This window comes from Syngnathus scovelli, chromosome 17, assembly GCF_024217435.2.
Source record: "Syngnathus scovelli strain Florida chromosome 17, RoL_Ssco_1.2, whole genome shotgun sequence".
NCBI lineage: Eukaryota > Metazoa > Chordata > Actinopteri > Syngnathiformes > Syngnathidae > Syngnathus > Syngnathus scovelli.
Genome location: NC_090863.1, coordinates 9,504,475 through 9,529,821, shown reverse-complemented (window position 1 = coordinate 9,529,821; position 25,347 = coordinate 9,504,475). Strand labels below are relative to the sequence as shown.

At 47.6% G+C, this 25,347-nt stretch overlaps 1 protein-coding gene across 2 annotated transcripts; it reads left to right on the top strand.

Moving 5' to 3' along the window:
* The first annotated feature begins 116 nt into the window (after positions 1–116).
* Positions 117–25,347, top strand: kirrel1b (kirre like nephrin family adhesion molecule 1b). 2 transcript variants are annotated; one of them, XM_049747740.1, is made up of 15 exons: positions 117–1,068; positions 14,141–14,290; positions 16,451–16,600; positions 16,920–17,077; positions 18,379–18,529; positions 18,820–18,925; positions 18,992–19,140; positions 19,290–19,417; positions 20,053–20,179; positions 20,386–20,486; positions 21,292–21,508; positions 21,594–21,701; positions 21,917–22,044; positions 22,788–22,862; positions 23,087–25,347. In XM_049747740.1, exons 1-15 carry the CDS (start codon positions 1,020–1,022, stop codon positions 23,666–23,668), a joined length of 2,379 nt encoding a protein of 792 aa, XP_049603697.1. In that variant the 5' UTR covers positions 117–1,019; the 3' UTR covers positions 23,669–25,347. The 2 variants fall into 2 exon arrangements, with proteins under 2 accessions (XP_049603697.1, XP_049603696.1); XM_049747739.1 differs by having other exon boundaries at positions 22,752–22,862.

The following is a 25,347-nucleotide window of genomic DNA, read 5'->3' as shown; positions in this document are numbered from 1 at the left end:
TTAAATATACCACAGAAATGGCACTGCCGGTTTTAAGGTGTTCATTTCTCTGAAGTCTATATGAAATTTGTCCTTTTTTTGTGTATTTTAATTAAAGAAGAGAGGGTTTAAAAAATTTAAAGGCTCATTAATTTGTAAATATGGCACAAAAATGCCTTTTTGTGTTTACTATTTTGCACAAGCTTTCAACCGCGGCACTTCGTAAATGTGCTACTACAAAATGTGTGTTCAGTGCAGTTCACAATAAGGCCAGCAGAGAGAAGTACAATCCAATGTAACTTCCAACGTGCGCTATTGACCATAAACCGTTGATTTTTTTCTCTCAAAATTATTGCATTTTTCTTTTTCTTGAATTCCATGCCCGGTAGCATGACGTCATATTGTCATTTTTATTTTAATTTACATTTGTGAATTTCATTTTACTTTACTCATTTTTACTTTTTATTTTTAAATGTATTTTTGTCTATTTTTATTTGCGTGCCGTTGAGCTTTTCTGATTTTTTAAAGAATTGCTCTATGATTACTTTAACTGTTTATGTTAATTTCGTATTTTTATTTTTGTATTTATGCTTATTATGTATAAATTTTTGTATATACACATACTCGCCAGTTTATGTCAATGTGCATCTCTAAAGCGCAGTCTCCTTGACGGGCACTAGAGGGAGCCATTAGCGTTTTTGCCATCCAAAACGGAGCTTTTGCAAAAGAGGGGGCGTGAGGTGGGAGGGGGCCTGCTGAGGAAGAGGAGGGGGGGGAGTTGAGGAGGCGGGGAGCGCGAGAACAAGTGTGCCGCTCAAACGTCAGCAGAGCGCTGCGAGGGATAGACGAGCGTCAATGCAACATCAAAGTACACGAGGACGTGCAAGAGGAGGATTTCATCATCGCTTGTCTTGATTTCTAAATATCGATCACAATAAATAAGTCTTGCTTGGCCTCTCTGATGAGTGGAATTCAGCGGGAATTGACGGAGGCTCGCACGGCGGCGGGCAACGACGTGCACGCGCACGGCTGAAAGCATCATGAAGCAGTATTTGTGGATCGTAACTTTGCTCGTCACTTTGCTGCCAGGTAAGAACACGAACCCACGTACCCGCACATAAAGTGCAATGTGCATCTGCTTTGATTTTTTTGTTGTTGGGGGGAATGGTGATGATTGGCAGTTGATTGGTCGCACCCGGAAAGCGTTCAGGTTGAATGATGGCTAATTGATGGATAAAGGAGCCTAGTGGCGTGACGTCATATTGTCATGCTTTTTGCTCTATAAGGCGACATGAAAGCTTTGAAGTAGTTTGAACGGACTGTCCCTCCACTTGGCTTTCTTTCGGGTGTCCTTGTCAGTCAACGGAGAGAGAGAGAGAGAGAGAGAGAGAGAGAGAGAAAGAGAGAGAGAGATGATGGTGACGCACAACAGTTGGCTTGTGTGTTATGTGTTGACGGACACATGGTTTGGTATCTGTGTTTGCGTGGTTTGCCTGAATGGAGCCTGATGATCTTTGCGTGACACTTGACCAAAGCCGAATATTCGCTGGACTTGTAGTTACAACTGCTGTGTCTGTTCTTTGTGAGAGGAGCGATGGTAACGAAAGGACTTTGATGTGGTAACATGCGTGTGTGTGGTGGTGTGTACCTGCCTTGCCAGGTTGGAAAATGTGTGTACCGACCTGCCTCGCCAGCTGGGTCCACAACAGCATCGATGGCTGATGTGCGCCGACAGTTTGGAGACTTCGCCGTCGTCTTCACACGTGAAGCTTGACCTCAGATGCATTGCGCGTTAATGTATGGATGGCTGGCTGGTCTGGGCAGGAGACTGAGACATGATGGCTTTTGGGTTGGTATCAGTGACGGTCAAAAGGACATTTTCTGTATTTTCCCATGCAATTTGGCGACTGGTATTGTACGCAATGGTAGACAAAGTCAGTTGGTCGATATCCCGTCTTAAGCTGTAGTTTCCGAATGACCCCCACCTAAAATGGCCTTGAGGTTTGTGCCTTCAGTGGTAGTATTAGATCTGCAATGCTGGCAAAGGCTGGCAAACTTGTTCTTGCTTTTCAGAATTGTCGTTTGCTGCATTGAACGTGCAAGTGGCGTGTCAACCTGTTAACCTTTCTGAGTTGTAACATAACCCACCGAGACTCAATTCTCCTTCCACCCTCCGAAAAATTTCCCTTTTCCAAATATAATTCGATTGCCAGAGATGTGAGTCACCCGGCTCACTCTTTGTTTGACCTTCTGCCCTCTGGGAAGAGGTACAGGAGCCTGCGCTCCCGCACCACCAGACTCGCCAACAGCTTCTTTCTCCAGGCTGTTAGGGCCCTGAACTCGCTACCCCCTTCTGCGTAGCGTGCGGCACTGTTGCGCTATTTTCGGGAATGTCTGCTGTACGCGCACTTGCTCCTTTTTTTTTCTGCTCCTCCTATTTATTTATTTATTCATTATTTATTCAGCACGCTTTTGTTATACTTGTTTACTTGTTTGTCTGTTGTGAGCCATGTCTTGTCACCGTGGGATAGGGGGGAACGAAATTTCGGTTTCTTTGTGTGTCTTTGGCATGTGGAGAAATTGACAATAAAGCTGACTTTGACTTTGACTTTGATATCAGAGGTGCACTTCAAAATCATAAAAAGCTGCAATCTTCCTGCCTTTTTTGCTCTTTTTTCCAATGTATCAAAATGGCGGTCAAGAGCGATGTCAACAAAAAGCGTGACATTTCTTTCCTTCTCTTTTGTGTTTCTTCCGATGCTCGCTCTGCTCATAGACCGCCCACATAAAAATCTATTGAGTTTCACATCGTGACCAATAACTAGCAACTTCTCTCCACCATAGGTTACAATCATGCATTTTGTTACCAACCAGACTTTTGTTACAATGTGCTATCATCACTTGGGACACTCCAAACTGTTTCAAGGATGGAATTGCACAAAAATGTCAATATTGAAACAAAAATATGGATATCTTCTTCATTTTGAAGCCACAGTGGAGATAAAAGTGAAATACCGCCATTGTGGTCGATCTTATCAGGAGTGGCGATGACGGACAGCGTCACCAGTGCAAGCCACCTCCCCATATGAGGGAATTGAGGCGGCGCGGGTGGCAACCGATCCCATTTGCCATCCTATCTGATCATCATTGTCATCGCTGTGGCAGTTTACGAGAGAAGCGCGAGAAAGCTGCCAAAAAGAAGCTTGTGCGAGAATGAAAGGCTTTGCGAGTAGTTCAATTACAGATAAAGCCAACCGACGCCATGCTAATATGGCCAGCGGCGGCTCAACGCAGATTCAATATCAAGTTGGCTGCGGAGCGTCCCCTCGGTGGAACTTGACGCAATGTGAGCGTGTGCCACTCATTTGGTTGACGTTTGAGCGACATGCGTCCAGATAAAAGTTGCCCTCTCGAACCTTGAACGACAACTTTGGACGGCGGCTCTTCGATCGATCAAAGCGAGAAGAATGAAGCATTCGACTCATATTTTGGAGTCAGTAATGACGCTACTGCTGGGCTGCAATTTTGAAAATGACACGTGACATGTTAGCCTGCAGTATGGAAGGCCTCAATTTTCGCAGATGGTGTGTTTGAAAAAGAAACGTCAAGAGCCAGGTTCTTAAAGGCGGCAATTTTGTTCTTTCTTTTGGACCCGAGAGAAAGTACAGTGGCCCAAAGGGGACAACAGACACATTGCCCCCCCCCCCCCCCCCCCCACCTCATCTACGGTGTGCCTGTCGGTAAATACGTAGCTCAAGTTTAAGCGTAATGCAAACAACAAGCCACGCCAAGCTAACATCTGGCGGCCCTCGTGGGATAAAGAGCACATACCAGAAAGCTTAGTGATCTTTGTGTGTGCGAGAGAGAAATGGACCAAGTGGCAGGATGTGGAGGGGGGGGTGATTTATATTAAAAAAAAAAGATAATTTCTTCTCTTCTTTTAAATAACTGTGTTTCTATAGCAACCGGCCTCTGGAGTAGAGAGAGAGAGAGAGGGGAAAGTGGGGGTGTACCAGCGGGAGAGAGTGAGACAGCGTTACCGTGGCAACAGAGGAAGAGGGGAAAGTTTGAAGGGAAAGAAAGAAATACGAGGGTGTAAAAAAAGAAAACAAGTAGAGCAGTTAAAATTAATTAAACGGCAGAGAGTTAATTGAAAATGTAATGAGGTAGTCGGGGACATCTGCAACGGACGTCGGCCGTTTAGTCGTCGGGGAAGACGTCGAGAGCGGCGGCGCGGCAGCCTACCTACCAGATGTGTTTTGATTGGACGGGAACGATTGACGAGCGCTTTCAGAAACCTAGCGTAGCGTTGTAGCGGCCCTGGCGGAGGTTGCCGTCAGCCCAATGCAACATTGCGCTTTGAAAAGTGCCTTCTGGTGGCTTCCATGCCTCTGCAGGCCCGTCACCAAGTGAGCAGGTGGGGGGGGGGGGAGTCTCTCAGTTAAGAGCGTCTCCTGGCAGAGCTTGTCGCATAAGTTTTCTTCCCATTTTGTTCAATTTCTCCAAATTTGAACCAGTCTAAGGCATTTTGTGTGGTAGAAAGCAAAAGTCTCATTTTAGTCCAGTAAATCGTAATTCAATTGTAGTAATTGAAATACTCCTGGTTGCTCACATGTTTGAGATGTCAAAAAAAAGACGCAGTCATGTTTTGTCTGTCAAGTCGTCTTCGACTTTTACGCCTCTGCGGAACGGATAGCTCTACGTTCTCTTGAAAGCCACAGAAAAAGTTTGCAGACTTAGTTGGGGAACAAAAGGGTTATTTTTTGTGCCAGAGATTTTTCCACTATTCCCCGCGCCGGCCGGCCGGCTGCCGCTTAATCCCCAGTAATTAGTCTTCTTGTTTGCCGAGGAAGAGCCTACTCTCTGCCGCGTCTTCCCCCCGGTGAGCCAGGAGATAAAAGCACGTCGACAAGAAAAAAAAAAAAAACGTCGGCGTCCTCTTCCGCCTTGTAAACACTCTGCGCCTCTTTCATAAGCGCACTTATGTGACACGTGCTCATTAATCATTTCTGTTTGCTGCACTCAAGCTCGCCAGGCTAATTATTTTCCACGAGGAACGGCCATTAGAATTCCTAGCGCATAAATTCATTTTTTCGCCCCCCGCGTGCGCCCAGACATAAAATGGGAAATCGTTTTCCTTCCCGGATTTTTTTTACGGCGGGATAATGAGACGCGTGCGCGCGGCCCGGCGCACCCGCGCGGGACATGTGTCTATTTTAAGCTGGAGCTGCCGGCCAGCCAAGCGCCGGCCAAGCGCCGGCCTGTTTTACATGGACAGCAAATAGCTATTAGGCCCAACTGCCAGCCAGTTAGCCGGCGGCCATCTGCCGCACGCCGCAATTATGCGGCGGGAAATATACTCGTTATGAGCACGCCGCGCATTAACGACCCGGTAAAGCGCGGCGCTGGCTGAACACGTCGGCGGATTTTGGGGGGCAGACGCCGCTGCATGTAGTCGGGTATGCTCGGAATATGCGGTACGTTGAGTGCCAACCTGTAGCTAACGTGTGTTGCTAACGTTTCAAAAAAGAGTTTGGAGACAAGGTTAGACTTGCAAGTTTGTTTGGCTCTCCAATTATGCTTTCAAGTTTGCCTCGTGCTCTTAAACGGCGGATGGGGCTTGGAAGACGCTTTTTCAGCGCGCAAAAATCGGCTTTGAAATTGGGATGATTGTCACGGCTGCGTTAAATTTCCAAATGAGTGTTGAGCCTTCTGTTGTGCCGCGGGCGGCTTCACTTCGCTTCCTCCTCGGATTCCTTCGATTGCCACCGGCCATTTTGCTCCGGCACGATGCGCCGACGAGCAATTAGAAGCTTCTGATAAGCTTTGCCAGCAAGCGCTTATCTCAATTCCGTGTCATTGTCTTTACACAAGCACAAAAAAAAAGTGGCCTCGCCGCCGCCGTCGTTGCCGCCGCCGCCACCCTGGAAGCGAGCGGCGTCTGACGATAATCGCGCAGATAGCAAATGTCGAGCGAGTGGGGAGACCAAGTCCTGTTGGAAGACGCTTTCGGGTTTAGGATTGGCCTTTGAAACTGGCTTGCTCTTTCAAATGCAAGCAAATGAGGGTTTGAAAGAAGATCTCAAATTGGGTGAGGGTTCGAAGGTTGTGGCCGACTCGCTGCACTCGACACTCGCTAGTGTGCAGGCCATGTGAGGAAAGACCTAATTTTCTCTCTGTTTGGGCCTCACTCAGATTCCTGCGTTACCATGACGACGGCATGCTTTCCTCATCTCTCCTTTGTCACTGTTACCATGGCAACGTGTCTCTTTGCCTGCCCACTACCTGTTTGCCTCTTTGTCCTCCCTCCCTCCCTCACTCCTCATCTGGCTTTTGCCTTTTTTTCCCCCTCCATTTGTCTTTTCTACTGTTGCTTTATTATTTTTCCTTCCTCTTCGCGTCATTTGTCGATTTGCAACTAAATTTGTTTTTGTTTTGTTTCATAACTACCAAGAGGGATTTAGGTAAATTCTACGCACGGCAGCTGTTGCCATGGCGACACAAGTTTTGGGTTTGCGGTTTGCTGGTGAGAGATGAATGGAGGGGCATGGAGAAAAGCATCTTTTATGTCAAAATGTAGACGGCAGACTTCAAGGGGGCAGTGGCTCAAACAAACACGGGGGTGGCGGCGGTGGCGGGAATGGAAAGCGCTCGTTTGCTCGGTCGCTCGCTCTCGTCCAACACAAAGTGGCTCCTCAAAGGTCACGCTTGACATTCGATGCGGCAATGACACTCTTTGGCCACCCCTTTGTGTGACCCCCAGCCGCCCCCTCCCAGTTGCAGGCCCAGCGAGCATTTCAAGAGTTGGAATCACTCCATCAGCACCTCCTGGGCTTCTTCAAAGTCCCGTGTGACACTTTGCCAAGTGTGCCCCACCGTCCGATCAGGTCCTGACCCTCAACCTTCTCTGCTTTTGGAATTCCCGGGCCGGAGCGCTAATCTGCTTTTTCTTGTCGGTCGCCGCGGTGCCAGTTTATTGATATGGTCTGGCCCGCCCCGGGCAAGCGTCTTTCAGATTCCAGCACGCGCAGCTTGAATCAATAGCGCTTTCCCGGCTAATTCCGCAGCTCTGCATCAATACCCCACGGCTCATGTCTTGCCTCTTATAAATATTCAAATGCGTGTTATAATGCGTTCTCCTTTTCTCAAAATACGTGAGTTTTTCTTCTTTCCGAGATATGTTACTTCTTCCGTTGGTTGTCATTGTCCTCGTATGTTCAACGAATTAGAAAAATAAATAAAATGGCATAGCTATCTGGAAATGTAGTCCAGCCCAAATTCTGCGCGTGTTCTCAAACGCGCTTTTAGAAGCTCTTAAGCCTTCATTGGAAACTCTCCCGATCATAGTTTGAAACTGAAGATTTGGGGTACAACAGTTTGTCAGTACTCACTCTCACTGATACTTTAGATTCATACATGTTAACTTCACACCGTGACAGACAATTGTGAATGAAGCAAGCGCTAGACGAGGCAGTCACACAATAACAAACACTTTGGAAGTCGAATCACGCGCGTGCGTCGTCACAATAAAAGGCAAGTCCTCCGTCGGAACTCTGCCGAGGTTTGGCTTCGCTTATGGCAGGCAGCAACAAAATCAGCCTTTTTCCTCATTGATGATTTTTATAGGCAACTGTAAAATTCATCCAATTGGAGGAACGTCGTCGGATTTGCGTGCGCATCTGTGTCGCCGCTGCAAACTCCGAAGCTTACGTGCACGCGACTTCTTATCTTTCCACGCACGCACTTACAGAGCACAACGCTGCGCATACATTGGACAGAAAGTCAGATAGACAAAAGTGTGCTCCTTGCCATGAACACGTTATTTGTGTTCCTGTGTGCGCGTGCTGTCACGCAGAGGAGCAGAGGTTGACCTCGGGCTAGCACAGCTAATTAAGTGTTCCAGAGAAAAGCAGGGAGGAAAGTGAGTGGGAGGTGAGGAAAAGCAGACCAAGAGATGTCGAGTTTGCGCGTGTGCGGCCGGTGCGCGTGCATGTCTTACAGATAGCGGCTGGTGTGCGCCATCGTCACATTTGCTCTCCAACATGGATTGCTTTCCCCATGCTTTTGGGCTGAACCCTAACCTTGGTTTTAAAACCCAACCCAGGCTTGAAATTCTAAGTAGAAATCCTGGCACAGTCTTGAAAAACCAAAATAGCCTGTGCCGCCGTTTTAGAGTCAACTCCAAAGTGGCAAGTGCGAAAAGTCGAGGAAGCACCAAGCCGAGTGTGAAAATGTGCAAAAGTGTGAACAGGCGACGCCACCGCCGCGGCCCAAATCGGGAAACACCTTTTCAAATGTCTGTCTGCTGCCATGTTGATTTCATTTTCCTCTCACCCGTTGCTGTTTTTCAGTCTTTTCTTTTCTGGAGGACACACAAGAAGCATGCTGGTGGTCAATGTTTTATGAATGGTGCCGCAAATACACAATCGATGTCTGCTTTTCTATAATTCATGGCCGCCTTTAAATATTTCACTGTCAACAAGCCAATTAGCTTCACATGTGTGTCACGCTTTTTAAGATTGAAGTTTGATCTGCTTCTTGTCCCACTTCCACTGCACCCCCCCCAAGGGAGGAGAATGAAGGCAGCGTGTGCACGCTTTTTTCAGCCTGCGTGGATGAGACGCAGCAAGGCAACCTCAAAGAGGCAAAACAGATAAACAGATAAACAGACGGATAGAAATAGTCAAAGTGACAGCTTGGGGGAGGCGAGGGGGTGGGGGTGAGGGGTTGTCTACCAGGAGCTGAGCTGCAATCATTTGGAAACTTAACGGATTATATTTTTTGACATTTATATACTTTAGAAATCGTTTGCCCACTTTATTCGTACAATTTAGTATGTTCGTTTCATCATTTATTTTGTATTTGTTTGATATTTGTAACAGGTATGTCCATATTTAAATTTGTTTTGGTTCATATGTTGGACCTATTTTGTGTGAATGTTCATTGTGCATTCCTTTTTACGATAGTGACGGTTTCCAAATGGGTCAGTGCAGCGTCTATGGAAGCGCCACCCTCCCTCCCTCCCTCCCTCCCTCCCTCCCTCCCTCCCTCCCTCCATTATTGACGCATTTGTTAAGTGTCTGTCGGCATCTGCGAGGATCTCGGCTCGGATGTTAAAAAAAACAAACAATCGAGATCTTTGCGGGGGTACCAGATGAAAGATGACTTGACTTGTACATGGCGCTTAGAAGAATCACTACTAATGCATTCCTCGATTTCCATCTGCAGAACAAAAAGCGCTTCTGTCGTCTCGCTCCAACAAGTCGCACATTAGAAATCAATTGTTGGAGCGCCTGCGTGCAGGATCAATCCGTTTCTGGGGCCCGCCGGAGCCGCGGCTAATTTGCATGGGCCTCCTTTCAGAAATTCCCTTTACATTCCCGTGGCCATTTTTTTTTTTTTGGACCTTTTCCTCTACGTGGAGGCAGCCAAAAACCGACTTGGCAGCCCAAAAATATTCAACATTCATGGTGGTTCCTCCTCTGAAGTCGGCAGAAGATACTTTGAACGTTTCATCTTGACACGAAGGAAGAAGTTTACTTTCAGCCGTCTGGTCGCCCATCGTCTTTCATGTTAAACTGTGCTGGAGCTTTTTGATGTGCATCGCAATCTTCATTTTCCCACCTAATTGCTGGTTTGAGATCCACGCGCTCGTAACACAACTGGTTTTAATTAGATTTTTCTATGTACTGTACCTTAGGAGTGGGGAAACTCATAGAAATAGAAGGGAAATTATTTTGGAAAAAAACTGATTTACCATCATGTCTCAGGACGTTTAAAAAAAAAAATCGTAGTTTAGCTCTTTGCTCTCTTAAGTGGTCCGACGTTCCCGTTTGTGCCGTCCTTAGTAAACATTTAATGCAGTCGTGCTCGTCTCCTCAAATTGAAATAAGGAGTTTTATGACCATCGGCGGGCTGCAGTTTTCATGTTTAGTCATCTCCACAAACTGGGACAACCTGGGACCCGAGTGACTCTTCGTCTTTTAGAAGGTGCAATAATGAAATATGAATGACGTGGAACTGTGTAGCGAGCTCCAATCTTTCCGTATTGTAATTGAAAAATGCATATTTGACTTTGAGCAGACTTTCAACATTTCATTTATTTCTGAATCTTGGCTTCCAAGTTTTGTTCTGTGAGCTTGTTTGCCCCCCAATCCATTTACTCCCTCTCCGCTGGAATCTCATCATGTGGTTCCGCCTGAGCAGAGCGCTCGCTCACTCGCTCTCATGGCCGATTCTTATTGAAGAGGAAGTAACGGCGCAGCGGTGGCTGCTGACTGAGCGCGGCGCTTATTTGGATAATGACTCATCTGGCCGGGCCGGGCCGCGCTGGATCCGTGTGGCTAACGATGGCTGCGGCCGCCTGTCGCATTGTCTGGACTGACGCACGCTTTCAGCTTTTGCAATACTTGGCGACCCTCTGTCTTGTCTCTCGCCGGCTTCCACTTTTTGGAATATTATATATAACATGTTCGTGAAAGTTATAGAACACGTACACTGTGACGTTAGCATTTTGCTGCAAGCTAGCATAGTATTGACCTCCGGCTCAAAAAGGTATGTTTTGATGCCGGTTCCGGATGACCGCATAGCTTGATGGGGAAATTAGGAATCTGCGACGGACGCGGTCACGTGCACCAGTCTACGCTTACTCTCGTTTTTATCGACCCCCTCAACATTTACGGCCTTCAGCCACTCGTGCGCCAGAAAGACAGCCGCGCATGCGCTCGTTGGTTGATGCTAACGCTATCAGACTTGTACAATGCACTCACGACAAAGGTCGGGGGGGGGCGTGTGTGCATGTGCACGCGTGCACGCTCTTAAAAAGCAATTAAGAGCCAGCAGCAGTCGCAGATGACGAGGAAGAGGTGAATTAAACATCAGCGCCACCAGATGGACGACAAAGAAAGAGACCAGATGAATAATTGAGAGCGTCGTAAAAAGAAATGAAAGTGAAATAATAGAGGAAGTGAAATGTAAGAAAGCACAAGCCAATTAGAGACAAGGCTGCAGGGAGTGTGTGCGCCTTCGTGTGTGTTGTGTGTGCGTGGGGGTGCACTACGACATCTACATTTGTGTACTCGTGTACATGTGTCTGTTTCTAGTGTGTGTAGTATGTAAATGATTGTGTGTTGTGTGGTCAAATCAATAGGTCTGGAGGGCAATCCTCTGTGAAATGGCTCATTCAAAGAAATCAATGGTGTTCCTCCTTGCAATGCCACTAGGTTGGCATGATTAAAAAAAAAAACATATGCTTCAAAGTTACGACTTGTCTTTTCTGTCATTGATCATCTCAAAACATAAATTATGGGAATGTTCAGCCCCACTTTCTTTCAGACAGACACCAGGATGAGTATCGGCTATTTACCGATACCGAGTGCCGATACCGCTTGTGCTTTTGATACATCGACTTTCAATGGGGCAAATGAAAGGCAAGAAATGCAAAAGAGGTTGCATGTGTCGTAAACGTTGTGTTGTGTTGGCCCGTTTGGGGCAACCTGGTGTGTTTCCTCCCTCCCTTCCTTCTGTCCTCCCTGGTGAGTGTGAGCATCAACAGCGATGAGTCAGCGCCACTGTCATGCCAGAACCCAAAAATGTGAGTCACAATTAAAGCTCACGCAGGCTGGACCAGTAGTCCTCAATTGTTGCTGTTGTCCCTTTTGAGTTTCTGGCAAATATGTTTGGCCCTTTTGTGTTGGTCACATTAGGCGCATTTGAGTCACCAGCAAGTGTCAATATTGTGGCCGCCACCATGGAACTCGTGACAATTGATCAATTATGATGGGTAATTGTTAATCCACAAGCGCAATATGAACCAGAAAACCATGTTTGGATCAGTATTCTTGTGTAAATATATGTGGCTTGAGTTCTCGTTCAAAACTATGGCTCAAAATAAATTGAATTGATAAAATGAGTTTTTGTAACCACTGAACATGTCTCTCTCGCTCTCGCTCTCTCTCACACTGTCTGTGTGGGGCTTGAACACAACAGCGAGGCTTCTCGCTCATGTCAATGAGCTGCACTGAGCCACACCAAAGCCTCCAAATTCAACCAAACAAAAGTCACTCAGTCGAACACTTGCAAATGACAAAACTTTATTGTTCTCTCACATACATACACACACACAAAATGTGTGGTGCACTAAACCTCTGCGGGAAGTCCTGCAGTCTTTTTTTTTTTTTTTCTGCAATCTTGCAGACGACCAGCAATCTCATTTGGAGCATTCCGATAGCTGGATTGTCAGAGTGCGAGAGCAGGCAAAGAGAAACGAGGAAAGATGTTGTAAATAAGAGAGAGGAAGCACACGGGAAAGGAAAGGAAATCACCAGGGAATGCTGATGGTGGAGAATGCTGACGAGTGTGCGCGTGTGTGTGAGTGTGTGTGTTTGTGTGTTCCTTGTGTTGCGGGAGGAGGATGAGAAGGGTGCTGATGTATCCCGTAGGGTTAATTACATCTCTGTTCTCTGTCACTATGATTCTCCCGTCTACAATGTGAGCCGCCGCCGCTGCAGGCTGACAGGACACACACACACACACACACACACACACACACACACACACACACACACACACACACACACACACACACACTCTTGTATCCCGGCCGGCCCTGTAATGTCCATAAATTAGCTAAAAATGACGCTATGGTTCGACCTTGAATATTTGAATAAGATCAAAGAGTTTGTGTAATTGTATTGTGCATGATGAAATTTCCATAACGCCATTCCTCAAAGGCTGGTTCACTTTGCGACCTGAAATTCGGTAGCTTGAGTAGGCCCGTCAGACCAGAAACCATATTGGGAATCGACCACGTTTTAGGCTCGTTTCCTTCTAAAGCCGTGCTCAAAAAGCCAGGTCTGAAAAGGGTGAGGAAGTCAGCCATTTTGGCTCAAATTGGCCATTTGCAGGGCTCTTTCTCAAGTCGTCCTTAAACGGCGCACCAGCGCACCACATTTAACCAAGTCCACAAAAGCAAAAGGGGATCAAACGTTCAAATGGTGCGGTTGCGCAATCCCGCCTCGACGCTTTTCCACCTTTTTTTTGCACCTTGTCGCCGCTGCCACCGCCGTTCACCTCATTAGCTGCTGCCGTGGTTAGCTAATGGGGTTGTTTTAAAGACAAAAACTGAGAACAGAACCGCCCGTGGGGAAGACAAACACCCAAACTTTGGTGTGCCGCACCGCCGTGGAATCACTTTGTAGCTCGCTTTGTGCTACAAAGGAGTTACAGCTTTGTGTGTGTGTGTGTGTGTGTGGGGTGGGAGGAGTGTGAGTGAGTGAGTGTGTTTGTGGAGGGAAATGAATGAATGAGTGTTTTGGATGGAGGAGAAAAAATGAGTACGTACATGTGAATGTGTGTTTGTGTATAAAGCGCCTGCCTCCTCTTGGTTAATTAGCGCGCAAGACTTGCTTTGAGAATATGAAACAACATTACCTGATGATGCAAACGAGTGCAAACTGTCGCCTCCGCACCTGAAACAAGATGGTGCGTGTGTGCGTGTGTGTGTGTGTGTTTGTGCGCCTACTGCACTTGTAGTCTTAACACGGCGCCGCGGTAGCCAAAAGGCTTATTTTGCCGGGGGAAATGCAAGCATGTAAGCAGAATCCTTTGTACTGTGGGATGGGGGTTTGAAAAAAAAAAAAAAAAAGAGCAGCTCCGCAGCGATGTTCTCGGCAACACACAAAATAAAATGCCTGCATACACGTACACACAAACACACATTCGAAGAGCAGTGAAATGAGCTGAGAGACCTTGAAGAGTCGCAGAAGGAACAACAATCGGATGGCAGAATGAAAATGACTGTCATGTTGTTTAAAGTTGATTTAGGCTTAGCTTTTGCTCTTAGCTTTAGCCACCTCACAGAATAGGGATTATAAAGTCATAAAGTGTGACAAAATTCAGCGAGTATTATTTGACTACGATTGTTGAGCACTTGCCATAAAAAGACAGACTCGGGTCAAGTGGTGAAACAGGGCTGAGTTTGTGTGAGCTCTTGCTTTTTGGACCTCAACTTCTTGAAGGAAAAAAAAGTGGAGATCCAACAATCTTGATGCACATCTACAAGGCCGCATTCCAGCCACTTATGCTGTATTTCGCACTTTGTTTACAAATGAATGTCACTCATCTTAATATGGGACGCCATTTTGTCTGCTTTTGTTTGCAGCGCCGTGCGTTCGCTTTTCCCAGGAGCCGGCCGACCAGTCCGTGGTCCTGGGTGAGCGCGTGGTCCTCTCCTGCGTGGTCTTCAACTACAGTGGCATCGTGCAGTGGACCAAAGATGGCCTGGCACTGGGCGTGGGCGAGGGCCTCCGAGGTCAGACACTTTAATACAAAGCGCCAAGATTTATGGTCTTGTGATCCTTTATACCAAGGCAAAGAGGCTTCATTTAACTATATTTATTTTTATTAAGTGTTCCAGATTTGGCGAATTAAAAAAAGATATATACAGATTTGTATCCACTTGTGATTAGCTGTAGTTGGGCCATCTTCTCCACACTCGTCGGTTTCCCGCTGAGTTAGTGTCCCTCACCGCTGCTAGCCGCTAAGCTACAAGGAAACAAATGGCCCGCCCAACGAACCTTCTTTATATTACTCGGCCTTGGCGTAGGTTTTCTCGCCTTTACGAGCGGCGATTAACGTCGGAGCGACACTTGAAGAATGGATGCCCTCTTGTACTCTGGCTCGCCGTCTTTGCCGCTTTTTATTGTCCGAGGCGAGCGTGGCGGCAGCGGCATCTGCAGTCGCCGCCGGAATCTCAATAAAAAGTTATTAAATGTCAAGTGCCGTGGCTTAATGGAGGCTTTATAATCACTTTAGCGTCTCCTCCGGACAAAATGTGTGCTGTTTATTAATTGTGGCGAATGGACCTCGGAGCTTTTGTAGAACGCTTATCGCCTTTTATTGGCCGTATTTGGCAAATTTCAAGTGGGAAGCATTCAAAATGGACGCCGCCTCATTCACTACTGCATGACTTACACTCGCCAATCCATATGGATGGTGGATTTTTAAAAGCACCATAGCAGATGAAATACAATCATTGTTGGAAGTGTTATACAAAAGTAAATCATCAAATACAATTAAAAAGTTGGGCTGCCGGGCAGCGAGCAATAACATCTTTTTACAAGCATCCGTGCACTCATACTCAGACGTGTGCTTTTCTGACCTGATGCGGATTTTGTCTTCTACTCAATTTAATTCACAGGTTCAGTAAAGGCCAATACAGACACACATGCACGCACACATGCACACACGCACACACCTCCATCATCTCTGGCTTTATGTGACTGCCTCAGCCCTTTCCTCCTCCTCCTCCTCCTCCTCCTCCTCCTGCTCTTTGTCCTTGCATCGGTGTTCTCTGGCAGCCAGAAAAGCGTCTGCATTTGATCAACATGTCGTCCCGGTTTTCCCGCCTGCATCCACTGTCACCTGGATTGGTCTTCTTGAAATGGAATGCGCGGCGATAGTGTCGATCTCCCCTTGGTTGTAGACGGAGACTAAAAGCACAGCGGCTACACTTTTGATGGAATGATTATTCTGCCTACAAATGTAGCGGTTTTGATGTTGTGATAACTCAAATGGTCTTCCCCCGTGGAAATCATTAGAATTGCTGTAATTCCATCTCAGCCTTCCCCACAAAAAAGAGTCATACTACAAATCTGTCACATTATACTCTTTCATTATTTTTTTTTCCTACTTCTTTTTGTGTTAGCATGTTAGCTTGTTCTCATCATTTCTGCCATGTTTTTCACCTGGCGGGCATGCCTTTTTTTTCCCTTCCTTCCTTCCTTCCTTCCTTCCTTCCTTCCTTCCTTCCTTCCTTCCTTCCTTCCTTCCTTCCTTCCTTCCTTCCTTCCTCCCTACCTCCCTCCCTCCCTCCACCTTGGCTCTCTCTTTCACCGGTCGGTCAAGCCAGGGTGCCGTCACGCCTCTGCTTGCTATGCTGCGAGGTACCCGAGTGGATGATGTCATCTCCACTAATACTTTTGTCCAGCATTGGCCCCCCTGGAAATCCAGCTCCCCCTGCCTTTTCTCCCTCACTTACTGCAAGGACCTGCTGGCCTGCCTCCGCCATCTGAATCCATGATGTGATGCCCACACGTCGGCGTGCGCCTCCTAGTGGAAAGTCTCACTCGTAATTATTTGTCAGAATCAGAGGATGCTTCAATTTTTGGCAGTTGTTTCAACGTTTTTGTTTGTTTTTCAGCCATCCTGAGAAAAGCTGGCGCAGTACTTGCATATGCACCTTTAAAAAAAAAAAAAGGTGTACAATCAAAGTGCACCACCAACAATTTGCTGCCTCATTATGCAAAACTTTTATCCTCCCCTTGGGTTTGGGCGGACCCTATTAAATATTTTTAACGAGCACGTTTGACGTTTGAAACGTTGCCCCTCGTGATCACAAGCTCAATGGTTGACGGTTTGTTTCCAAAGTAACCTTTGCAGATGTGCATCATTTTTTGTTTTGTTCCCCCAGCGTGGCCACGGTACCGAGTGCTGCGCGCTCTGGACACGGGCCAGTACAACCTGGAGATCTCCCGCGCCGAGCTGTCGGACGACTCGCTGTACGAGTGCCAGGCGACCGAGGCCGCCCTGCGCTCACGCAGGGCCAAACTCAACGTCCTCAGTGAGTCACGCAGCCAGCTCAGCACAATTCCGCCCTTGCGTGGTGCTGGACGTGACCCTATGTCAAAAATGACCTGATGGGTTCGTGACGATGATACATTTGATGCGCTTGTATCATTTGAGCCATGACATTATATTTTGGAAGCTGTCATACGTCGCCATATAATTTACAATCGGTTGCGCGTCCACTGATATCTTGGCCGATACGATAAATCACGCTAAATGGAAGTTGTTTGAAATGCTAGCTCTCCGTGGATAGGAATGAAAAATGAATGCGTGAATGAAAACCATGTGTGTGTGCGCATCCATTCATCCTGCAGTCCCGCCCGAGGACCCGGTGGTGGAGGGCACCCCGGAGCTGCTGCTCATGGCCGGCACGCCACACAACCTCACCTGCGTCACCCGCGGCGCCAAGCCAGCTGCGCACATCCAGTGGCTCAAGAACGGGCTGCCCGTCGACGGCGCCCACCAGTCCACGGTGACTCAAACACGCCGTCCGTCCGCAGGTGGTCCTCCTCCACCCAGGCTAATTCGAGGAGGCGCAAGCTCGCTCTGCCTTGTCGCCGGATGCGTTTATCCACTTTGGCTCGATTGGATTTCAGAGCTTAGCCGCTTCGCTTAGCGTAGCCTCTGGTTAAATACGAGAGATGTCCGTCAAACTGTCGTCGGGAGCGACGGCCGCTTTTGACCGTACGCGCTGGGTGTCGCTTGGCTAAGCAGAGCTGCCGTGTCGTCGCCTGCACTTAGTCACTTAGTGAATTTCTGACCTTGTCCAAATCATTTAGCGTCACAGGCTGTCAAATTGGGACGCTATGTACCTCGTTTTGGATCGAATCCAGATCAAATGGTTGTTTCAGACTCCGCCCACAAAAGTTTTTGCTAAGTGAATCAAATACGACATCAAATCTAATCTAAAGCCTTCCGCAGGAAGAAGCACAAAAAGAGACGAACAAATTCTGTGAGAGCCGCACTTAATCTCACACGCCGAGCGGCGGATTAAAGAGGGGTTACTGCTACAAAAGCAGAACAAGTTCACTTTCAATTCCCAGCAAAGCTACTTCATCTTGTTTGTTGGCTCATTTTTATGCTCGTTGCCTCCGGCACACGAGAGGAGGAATTTGAGAGTATCTAGCCCAAATCAAACTCAGGAGGCTCAGGCACACAAAAAGAGCACAATGCAAACAAAAGCTTTGAGGACTGCCACTATGCAAAAAAGAAACAAAGAGTAAACGTCGAAAAGGTTCCCCGTTTCAAGGTCTCAAAATACATTTTTGTCAGTCGTCTGTAGTGTTGAGCTAACGTATTTTGCGTGTTGTCGTTTTTGGGAGTAACGTTTTGGGTGTTCAGTCCACGTGAACAGATCACATGGCGTGATTTTGATCCTTGTTGCTGCAACATTGTCTTACAGTGAAACAAATATGCGACTGACAATGTACTTTGGAAACATTTTTCATAATCACGCATGTTTTTATAAATAACAAGTGGAATGCGCCTAACCTTTTAAATGTCATCATTTGCATGATGGGAACACTTTGCCCTCTTTCTCCCACCTCCGCACACACACACTTGCTCTCCCTCCCTCCCTCCCTTCCTTCCTCTCAACTCCACTCGTGAAATCATGCCTGAAAGCTCCGCCGCAAACACACTGGCTCACGTATGCACACGCAGCAGCAGCAGCAGCAAAGCATGACTCACCCGCTCCAGCGCACATGTTTTGACATCTTCTCACGCCCGTTTTTCCAAAATGAAGAAAGCAATGTTCCCTTGCCGTCCTGTCAGGAGGTGCTACCAGACCGCAAGAGGGTGACCACCAGGAGCTACCTGCCCATTGTGCCGCTGGACACGGACAGCCACAGCAACTTCACCTGCGTGGCCAGCAACCCGGCCGTGCCCACTGGCAAGCGGGTCAACATCATGCTCAACGTGCACCGTAGGTTCTCGTGCAACTAATAGTACCGCCCACTAGCATACTGCTAACGCACAATGTAGGGCTAACTAAGAGCACCGATTGCAAAGTGAGCGACAATTGAATACTAGACATTTTCTTGATCAATCATTTTGACTGCAGCTTTCACGTCTCCGTGTATCTCTGCATTCCACTGCCCCCCCAGTGGCCAGCTGGTGCCCACCGGCGGGACCGGCACAATGTCCATGAATTGAAGCAAAAAAAAAAAAAAAAAAGGTTCCCTCAATATGGACTACATTTGGCCGTGTCTCCAGATCCGCCGACGGTGACGCTGTCCATCGAGCCTCGCTCGGTGCTGGAGGGCGAGAGGGTCACCTTCACCTGCCAGGCCATGGCCAACCCCCCCATCATGGGCTACAGGTGGGATGAGCACCGCCTTGGCCGCACTGGTGGCGCTTTGGCTAAAGACCATGTCTCCCGTGTCAGGTGGGCCAAGGGCGGCGTGCTGCTCGAGGGCGCCCGAGAGAGCGTGTTTGCCACCACGGCCGACCACTCCTTCTTCACTGAGCCCGTGTCCTGTCAGGTGTTCAACGCGGTGGGCACCACCAACGTCAGCATACTGGTGGACGTCCACTGTGAGTTCTTTAGATCCTGTGAATATGGGGGCCGCTGAAAGATTGATTGCCTTGCCTTGCCGCTACCGACCGTAGCCTTCAGCGATGCTTCCTAATGGACCCTGAAAGCTATCGCCATTTTCCCGATTTCTGACGTCTCTTTGTCCCAGTCGGACCCATCCTGGTGGTAGAACCGCGACCCATTGCGGTGGACGTGAACTCTGACGTCACCCTGAACTGCAAGTGGACTGGGAACCCTCCGCTCACCCTCACCTGGACCAAGAAGGGCTCCAACATGGTAAGAGCCTGCCTGCCGGTCTACCTATTCCAAGCAGGACCGCATCCAACTCTCACTTTATTACTTGTGACTGCTGAAAGAAACTAGTGGCTCTCGAAACAGGGCTGGAAAAAAATAATGGGGAGGTTGGAGTCACGGAGTATATCGCAGCCCGGCCCAGTGGGAATTCACCAGAAAGTCAGGATTAGTCAATCGGGGCTTGCCTCTGAGTTCTCCAACTTTTGTCCCAGTCGAGCTCATTGCTGTCCAGCATGTGGTGGCTCGCTCCTACATAAAAAAAGGGGACACGCTTGGACCGACGGAAAGCCGTGTCACTGGCAAAGTCTTCAATTGTTTTCTTTTTAAAGCCAGACTTCATAAATGTTTGCTTAGTTGTAAAGTAGACACTTTGTAGAAAGACTCTCCGTGTTTTAAATCTTTAATTCATGCCCAACAGTTTAAGAGAAAGCTCCAGGAGAAAAAAGCTAATGGAGCCTGCTGAGTAAATCAACATGTTTTATGAATTAAATATGCGGCTCTCGCTCGCTCGCTGGCTGGCTGGCTGGCCCGGTCTGGCTCGGCTCGACGCTTCCCGAGCCGTTGACTCTGGTCTACGTTTGTGTGTGACTCTCGTCTACGTTTGTGTGTGCGTGCAGGTGCTCAGTAACAACAACCAGCTATACTTGAAGTCGGTGAGCCAGGCGGACGCCGGCCAGTATGTGTGCAAGGCCATCGTGCCGCGCATTGGCGTGGGCGAGACCGAAGTCACGCTCACCGTCAACGGTGAGTCGCCATCTACCTTTTGTGATACTACAAATATCACGGCCTTTACAGTATTCAAGGCAAAGCTACCAGCTTTTTTCCAAATCCACGTCTTTGTTTTTGTTTATAAAAAAAAAAGCTTAAAGCTTAGTTTGACATTAAGACAAAGTGGGGAAAAAAAAACAATGCCAAGGCGGTACATATTTAACTTGTCTCGCCCCGACCAGGCCCGCCCATAATCTCCAGCAATCCGGTCCAGTACGCCGTGCGGGGTGAGCGAGGCGAGATTAAGTGCTACATTGCCAGCACGCCCCCACCGGACAAGATTGTAAGTCTCGCTTACGTCTTTTTAACTGTACCAAGCGACTGCTCATTTTTTCATCTTGCTAGCGTTGCTTATCTGTTTGTTAGATTTTTTTTTTTGTCCTGAGTGTCACATTTGCAACCTCTTGAATACAGTGTGAGTTTCATTCTTGGAAAAAATGTTTTTTCCCCTTCAAAGCACACTTGATAGAAATATCGCACAAAGTGATGCATTTTTTCAAGACCTGTGTGTGAGAACATTTTTGTAAAAAAAAAAAAAAAAAAAGTGGCAATTATCCAATTTTTGTTGTGCCGACATGACAGAAATCAGAGCTTTTAGGAGGCTTGCGAAGCCTCACCCAGCGCCAGGCCCGGCCGGACCCGCCAGCGTATAATGCGATGCGACATTATAGTCGCGGCTTAAAGCACAGACACAAGGACTTATGAAAAATGCAGCGTGTGAGAGTGTGTGAGAGTGTGTGTACGTGCCGGCCGATATTCCGAAATAAATCTGTCTAGGTGCACATTGTGCCATAAAGAGGAAAGATCTGCAGGAATTTATGCCACGCAAGCGACGACGGCTAATGTAAGGTGCGACTAATCGCATTTCAGTTCTCTTTTAGCCGCGACAGTGTCGGGAAGGCCAGCCGGAGCGCACACCGAGCTCGGCCCTTTTGCCACATCAGGCCCATCCGTCTCGGTGTCTAACATTGGGCCGGCCGGTGACGCGTCGATGGTTATTTTCCAATAGTCGAGTCGGGCCATCGTATCTGCCTATTTTGTCTTTCTTTCGGCAAGCGAGCGAAGTCCCTCAAGTGTACGTGTTGCAGGTGTGGGCGTGGAAGGAGAACGTGTGGGAGAAGGAGAAAGGCACGCTGATGGAGCGCTACACGGTGGAGCAGAGCAAGCCACCATCGCAGGGCGGCGGCGTGCTCTCCACGCTCACTATCAACAACGTCATGGAGTCTGACTTCCACTCGCCGTACAACTGCACCGCGTGGAACTCCTTCGGGCCTCGCACCATGATCATTACCCTGGAGGAGACCGGTATGGAAACGCAACAAGAGGCAATTTCAGCTCCAAATCCAAAAAGAACGGGGGCTGGGGATAAAAACGTTGAAACTTTTTTCAGACATCGTCCCGGTGGGGATAATCGCCGGTGGCTCGGTGGGCTCGTGCATGCTGGTACTCCTGCTGCTGCTGGCTTTGGCCTTCTTCATGTACCGCCAACGAAAAGCCGGTGAGTCGCTCGCCTCTGCCACATATGCCGTCCGTCCATCCGCTCATAAATACTCAGACAAAGGTGGCAGCCTCAGAGTGCCAGCCTCTCATTATTCCATACGTATGTGGTTGTTTTTGGACCAATTATATAATAATGGCCTAGTGTTTGGGTTTCAAAGGCTGATATCACTTGAGCATTCTGCTTAAAGTGGACGGCGGAAATGTCTCTCGTAGGTCGCCGAGGGGTGACGCTGAGCAAAGCCGACATCAAAGTGGAGACGGTCAACAAGGAGACGCGCAGTCTGGAGGAAGAAGCGGCCAGCGTCTCCACGGCAACGCGCATGGTGAAGGCCATGTACTCGGTGAGCAGTCGCCACAACCCACCCGGCAAACTTTGTGCTTTATTACTTTTTGTTTTGTTTTGTTTTGTTTTGTTTTGTTTTGTTTTGTTTTGTTTTGTTTGGCTTCTAAACAGACAAATGGGAGAGCTCATTTGTAGATGAGGTAGGGAAAGGAGCGGACTACCAAATTATTAGATTTCACGAATAATTGAGTCTCATTTCTTTATACAGTTTTTGTTTATAACCATGTATATGTTGTAACTATGAATAAATGTTCCAATTGTTTTACTAATATCATCATTTCCGATAAATCATTCAAGCAATTATGTAGTGATTATTGGTTATTTGCAATTGATATAGTTCTGATTGGGAATTCAATTCTTGAATAGCATTTTAGCATCAAATCAATAATATCAATTAATTCTCATTATTTTATTGGCAGCTAATCTGTTATTTAATCAAATCAATATTTTGTGACTTGACAAGATTCTTCTTTTGGTTTTCACAACTAACTAACTCAGTGTATAAAGAAAACATTCCATGCGCATGTAAAATGGTAAACTAATCTCATTTCATGTGATTCTTTATGAGTCAATCAGGCAAGACAAATGAGCTCAATGAATAAAAGTTGCAACTCTGTTTTCCTCCTTGTCTTCCTTCTCTCTGGACGTCCGTCCCTCCTCCTTTCCCTCCGTCCGTCTGTGTGTTTTGTCGTTTTGACGGTTTAGTTTCTGCCCTCTGTCTCCCTCTCTCCCTCCACTCAGCCCTTCAAAGATGACATGGAGCTCAAGCAGGAGGTGCGCAGCGAGAGCGACACGCGCGACGACTACGAGCTCAAGGTAGGGCGCCGATTCGGGCTTTCACATTAGGGCTTCGAACGAGCAAAAGCCAAGGTCTCGAGTTAGGCTCGGACGTTAGCTTTTGGGTTACAAACTAACTAGGGCAAGGGTCTCTAATTTGGATGTCAGGATGTTAGGATTACAAATTAGGGATTCAAACGAGATTTCACAAGGTTTCACACGTGATCCTTTTTGGAGGCTAAGACTTGCATTTGCAATTTCAGGATCCAACAAACGGCTACTACAACGTGCGGGCGACCACCCACGACGAAGCCCGCCCTCAGTCTCGTGCCGTCCACTACCAGGGAGACTTCCGCTCCCCCAACTCCAACAGCGGAGCAGGCGGTGGCGCCGTTTCCGCCGCCCTGGCCAGCGCCCCCGGCGGGGTGCCAGGCTCCCGGGCCGGCTGCTACGACCCGCGACCCCCCTCCCGCATGTCCCACTCCACCTACGCCCAGTTCAGCACTCTCACCCGGGCAGCCGCCGCAGCCCAGCAGGCGGCGCCTGACCCGCCGGGGGACCACCCGGGTGATTACCCGGGGGACTGCGGGTTACTGGACGGCACCACCCAGCTGGCCTACGAGAATTACGGGTACCCCTCGCAGTATCACGGCTATCGCGTGGCCTTTGCGCCGCCCATGGAAGAGGGCCCGGCTTACGAGATGTACCCCACGGGACCGGGGAGCAGACCGGAGCAGCAGAGCCCCGAAGCGGAGAAGTATGGCACGGCCACCCGCTTTTCATACTCGTCGCCCCCTTCTGACCACTCGCAGAAACACACGCAGAGGATGCAGACTCACGTGTGAAGGCAAACCACATGCGCTGGCGTTAGCGATATGAATGCTAATTGGCGCTAACTACAATCAGCAAAGAAGGGCACTTCTGACTATTTTGGCTAACTTGATCTTTTATCCCGTCCACCATGATAAGACATGCGGTTAACCCAAATTCAGTTTCTAAATGATGGGAAATTTAATTGCAATGACAAAACCTGGAGGACTGATGTTTGAAATTGAACAGGTCGGCCATTTTGTGTTCAAGTGACCAATTGGGGCGAAAGCCGACTCGAGTGCCAAACCCCTTACTGTTGTTACCTCGCTGATCCAGTGAGCAGGTCACTTGAAAACCCTTGAAAAAGTCCCACATCAAAAATTTATCAGGAAGTCTGCCTTTTTGAGTGATTTCCAACTCTGCTCTGAGAGAGGTATGTAGCGCCAGGCTAGTTGCACTAACTGTTGCAAAAAAACATACTGATGAGTCCAAATGTGGTGGCTGTATCTGTCAATCAAAAAGGACTATTTTTTTGTCACTAAAAACAGGACACCAGCGAGTCCTTCCACCATGACACCCTCTTCTAGCAATGAGGTCCATGCTCGTATGTGGACATTTTGTATAAAAACAAGCCACATATCATGCACTGCAGCAACATGGCAGCTTGTTGAAGACTCAAAGCCGCGAGGGCACTCTCTCTTCCAGGAGCAGGTAGCAAAGCAAATTTTCTACGCTCGTGACGCATTTTGACATCGGCTTTTTAGTCCATTTGGTGTCGAGGTTTGTTTAAAAAAAGAAAATACCTCTGCACCCTGGATCCTCAAGTGTCAAAGTGTGTTTGTTTGTTGTCACTTGCGCAGTAGACTAGTCTTCTCTTTTTAATTTATCCTGAAACGAGGAGTACTTCATAAAAATGATTATTGTATTTTTATAAAAAAAAAAAGTAAAAAAAAAAAAACGGGGACCAAAGTTTGAGAGTTTTGCGACACTGGATTTTTAAGACCAACATTTTCACTAGGGATGGATGGACGACGGACAACGAGGGGTCTTTTTTGTTTTGTTTTGAATCTGAGCCCCTCAGACCACCAGTCCCCCGTGACTGGAATGCCTTCTTGGACAGCAGGTGACTGCTGGCTTTCAACAGTGGAGTCTTAACATATCAAGGTGAAGCTGCAAAGGCTTCTGTGGAGCTCATTTTGCTACTGTAAACATGTCAATGACATGCCAATAAAATGGGAACGACACAACATGTAAACATGTAATGCTTCCTGAATGCAGCAAAAAACAAAATGGCGGTGTTTGTTTTTGCTTTATGGTCTTTGCCAATTGTGAGTGACTGGCTTGCAATGTTCACTGCTGATGTCTCATCCATATTTCTTGTCTTCGCGTGCTATGCCCTCAACATGCAAACTGGCTCATCAAAACGCAGAATCCGATTTTTTTCATTCTCTCGAAGTTTTGGATGTATTTCAGAACAAGTATTTTTGTTGAATCGATATTGACAGTCAAGATCGTATCATGTCCATGGTCCAGTTTTGATTCTTCCAGTGATGTTTGATATTCCGCCACATAAGATAGCTTTGTCGTTTAATTGTATAAATGTTTTAAAAAAAAAAGTTTTTTTTCCCCCATGTGTCAAATTGGTTTATTTTTTCATACAATTCCCCAAAATAAATCTGTTTTCATACAAAAAAAATGCAAATTTGTACTTTTA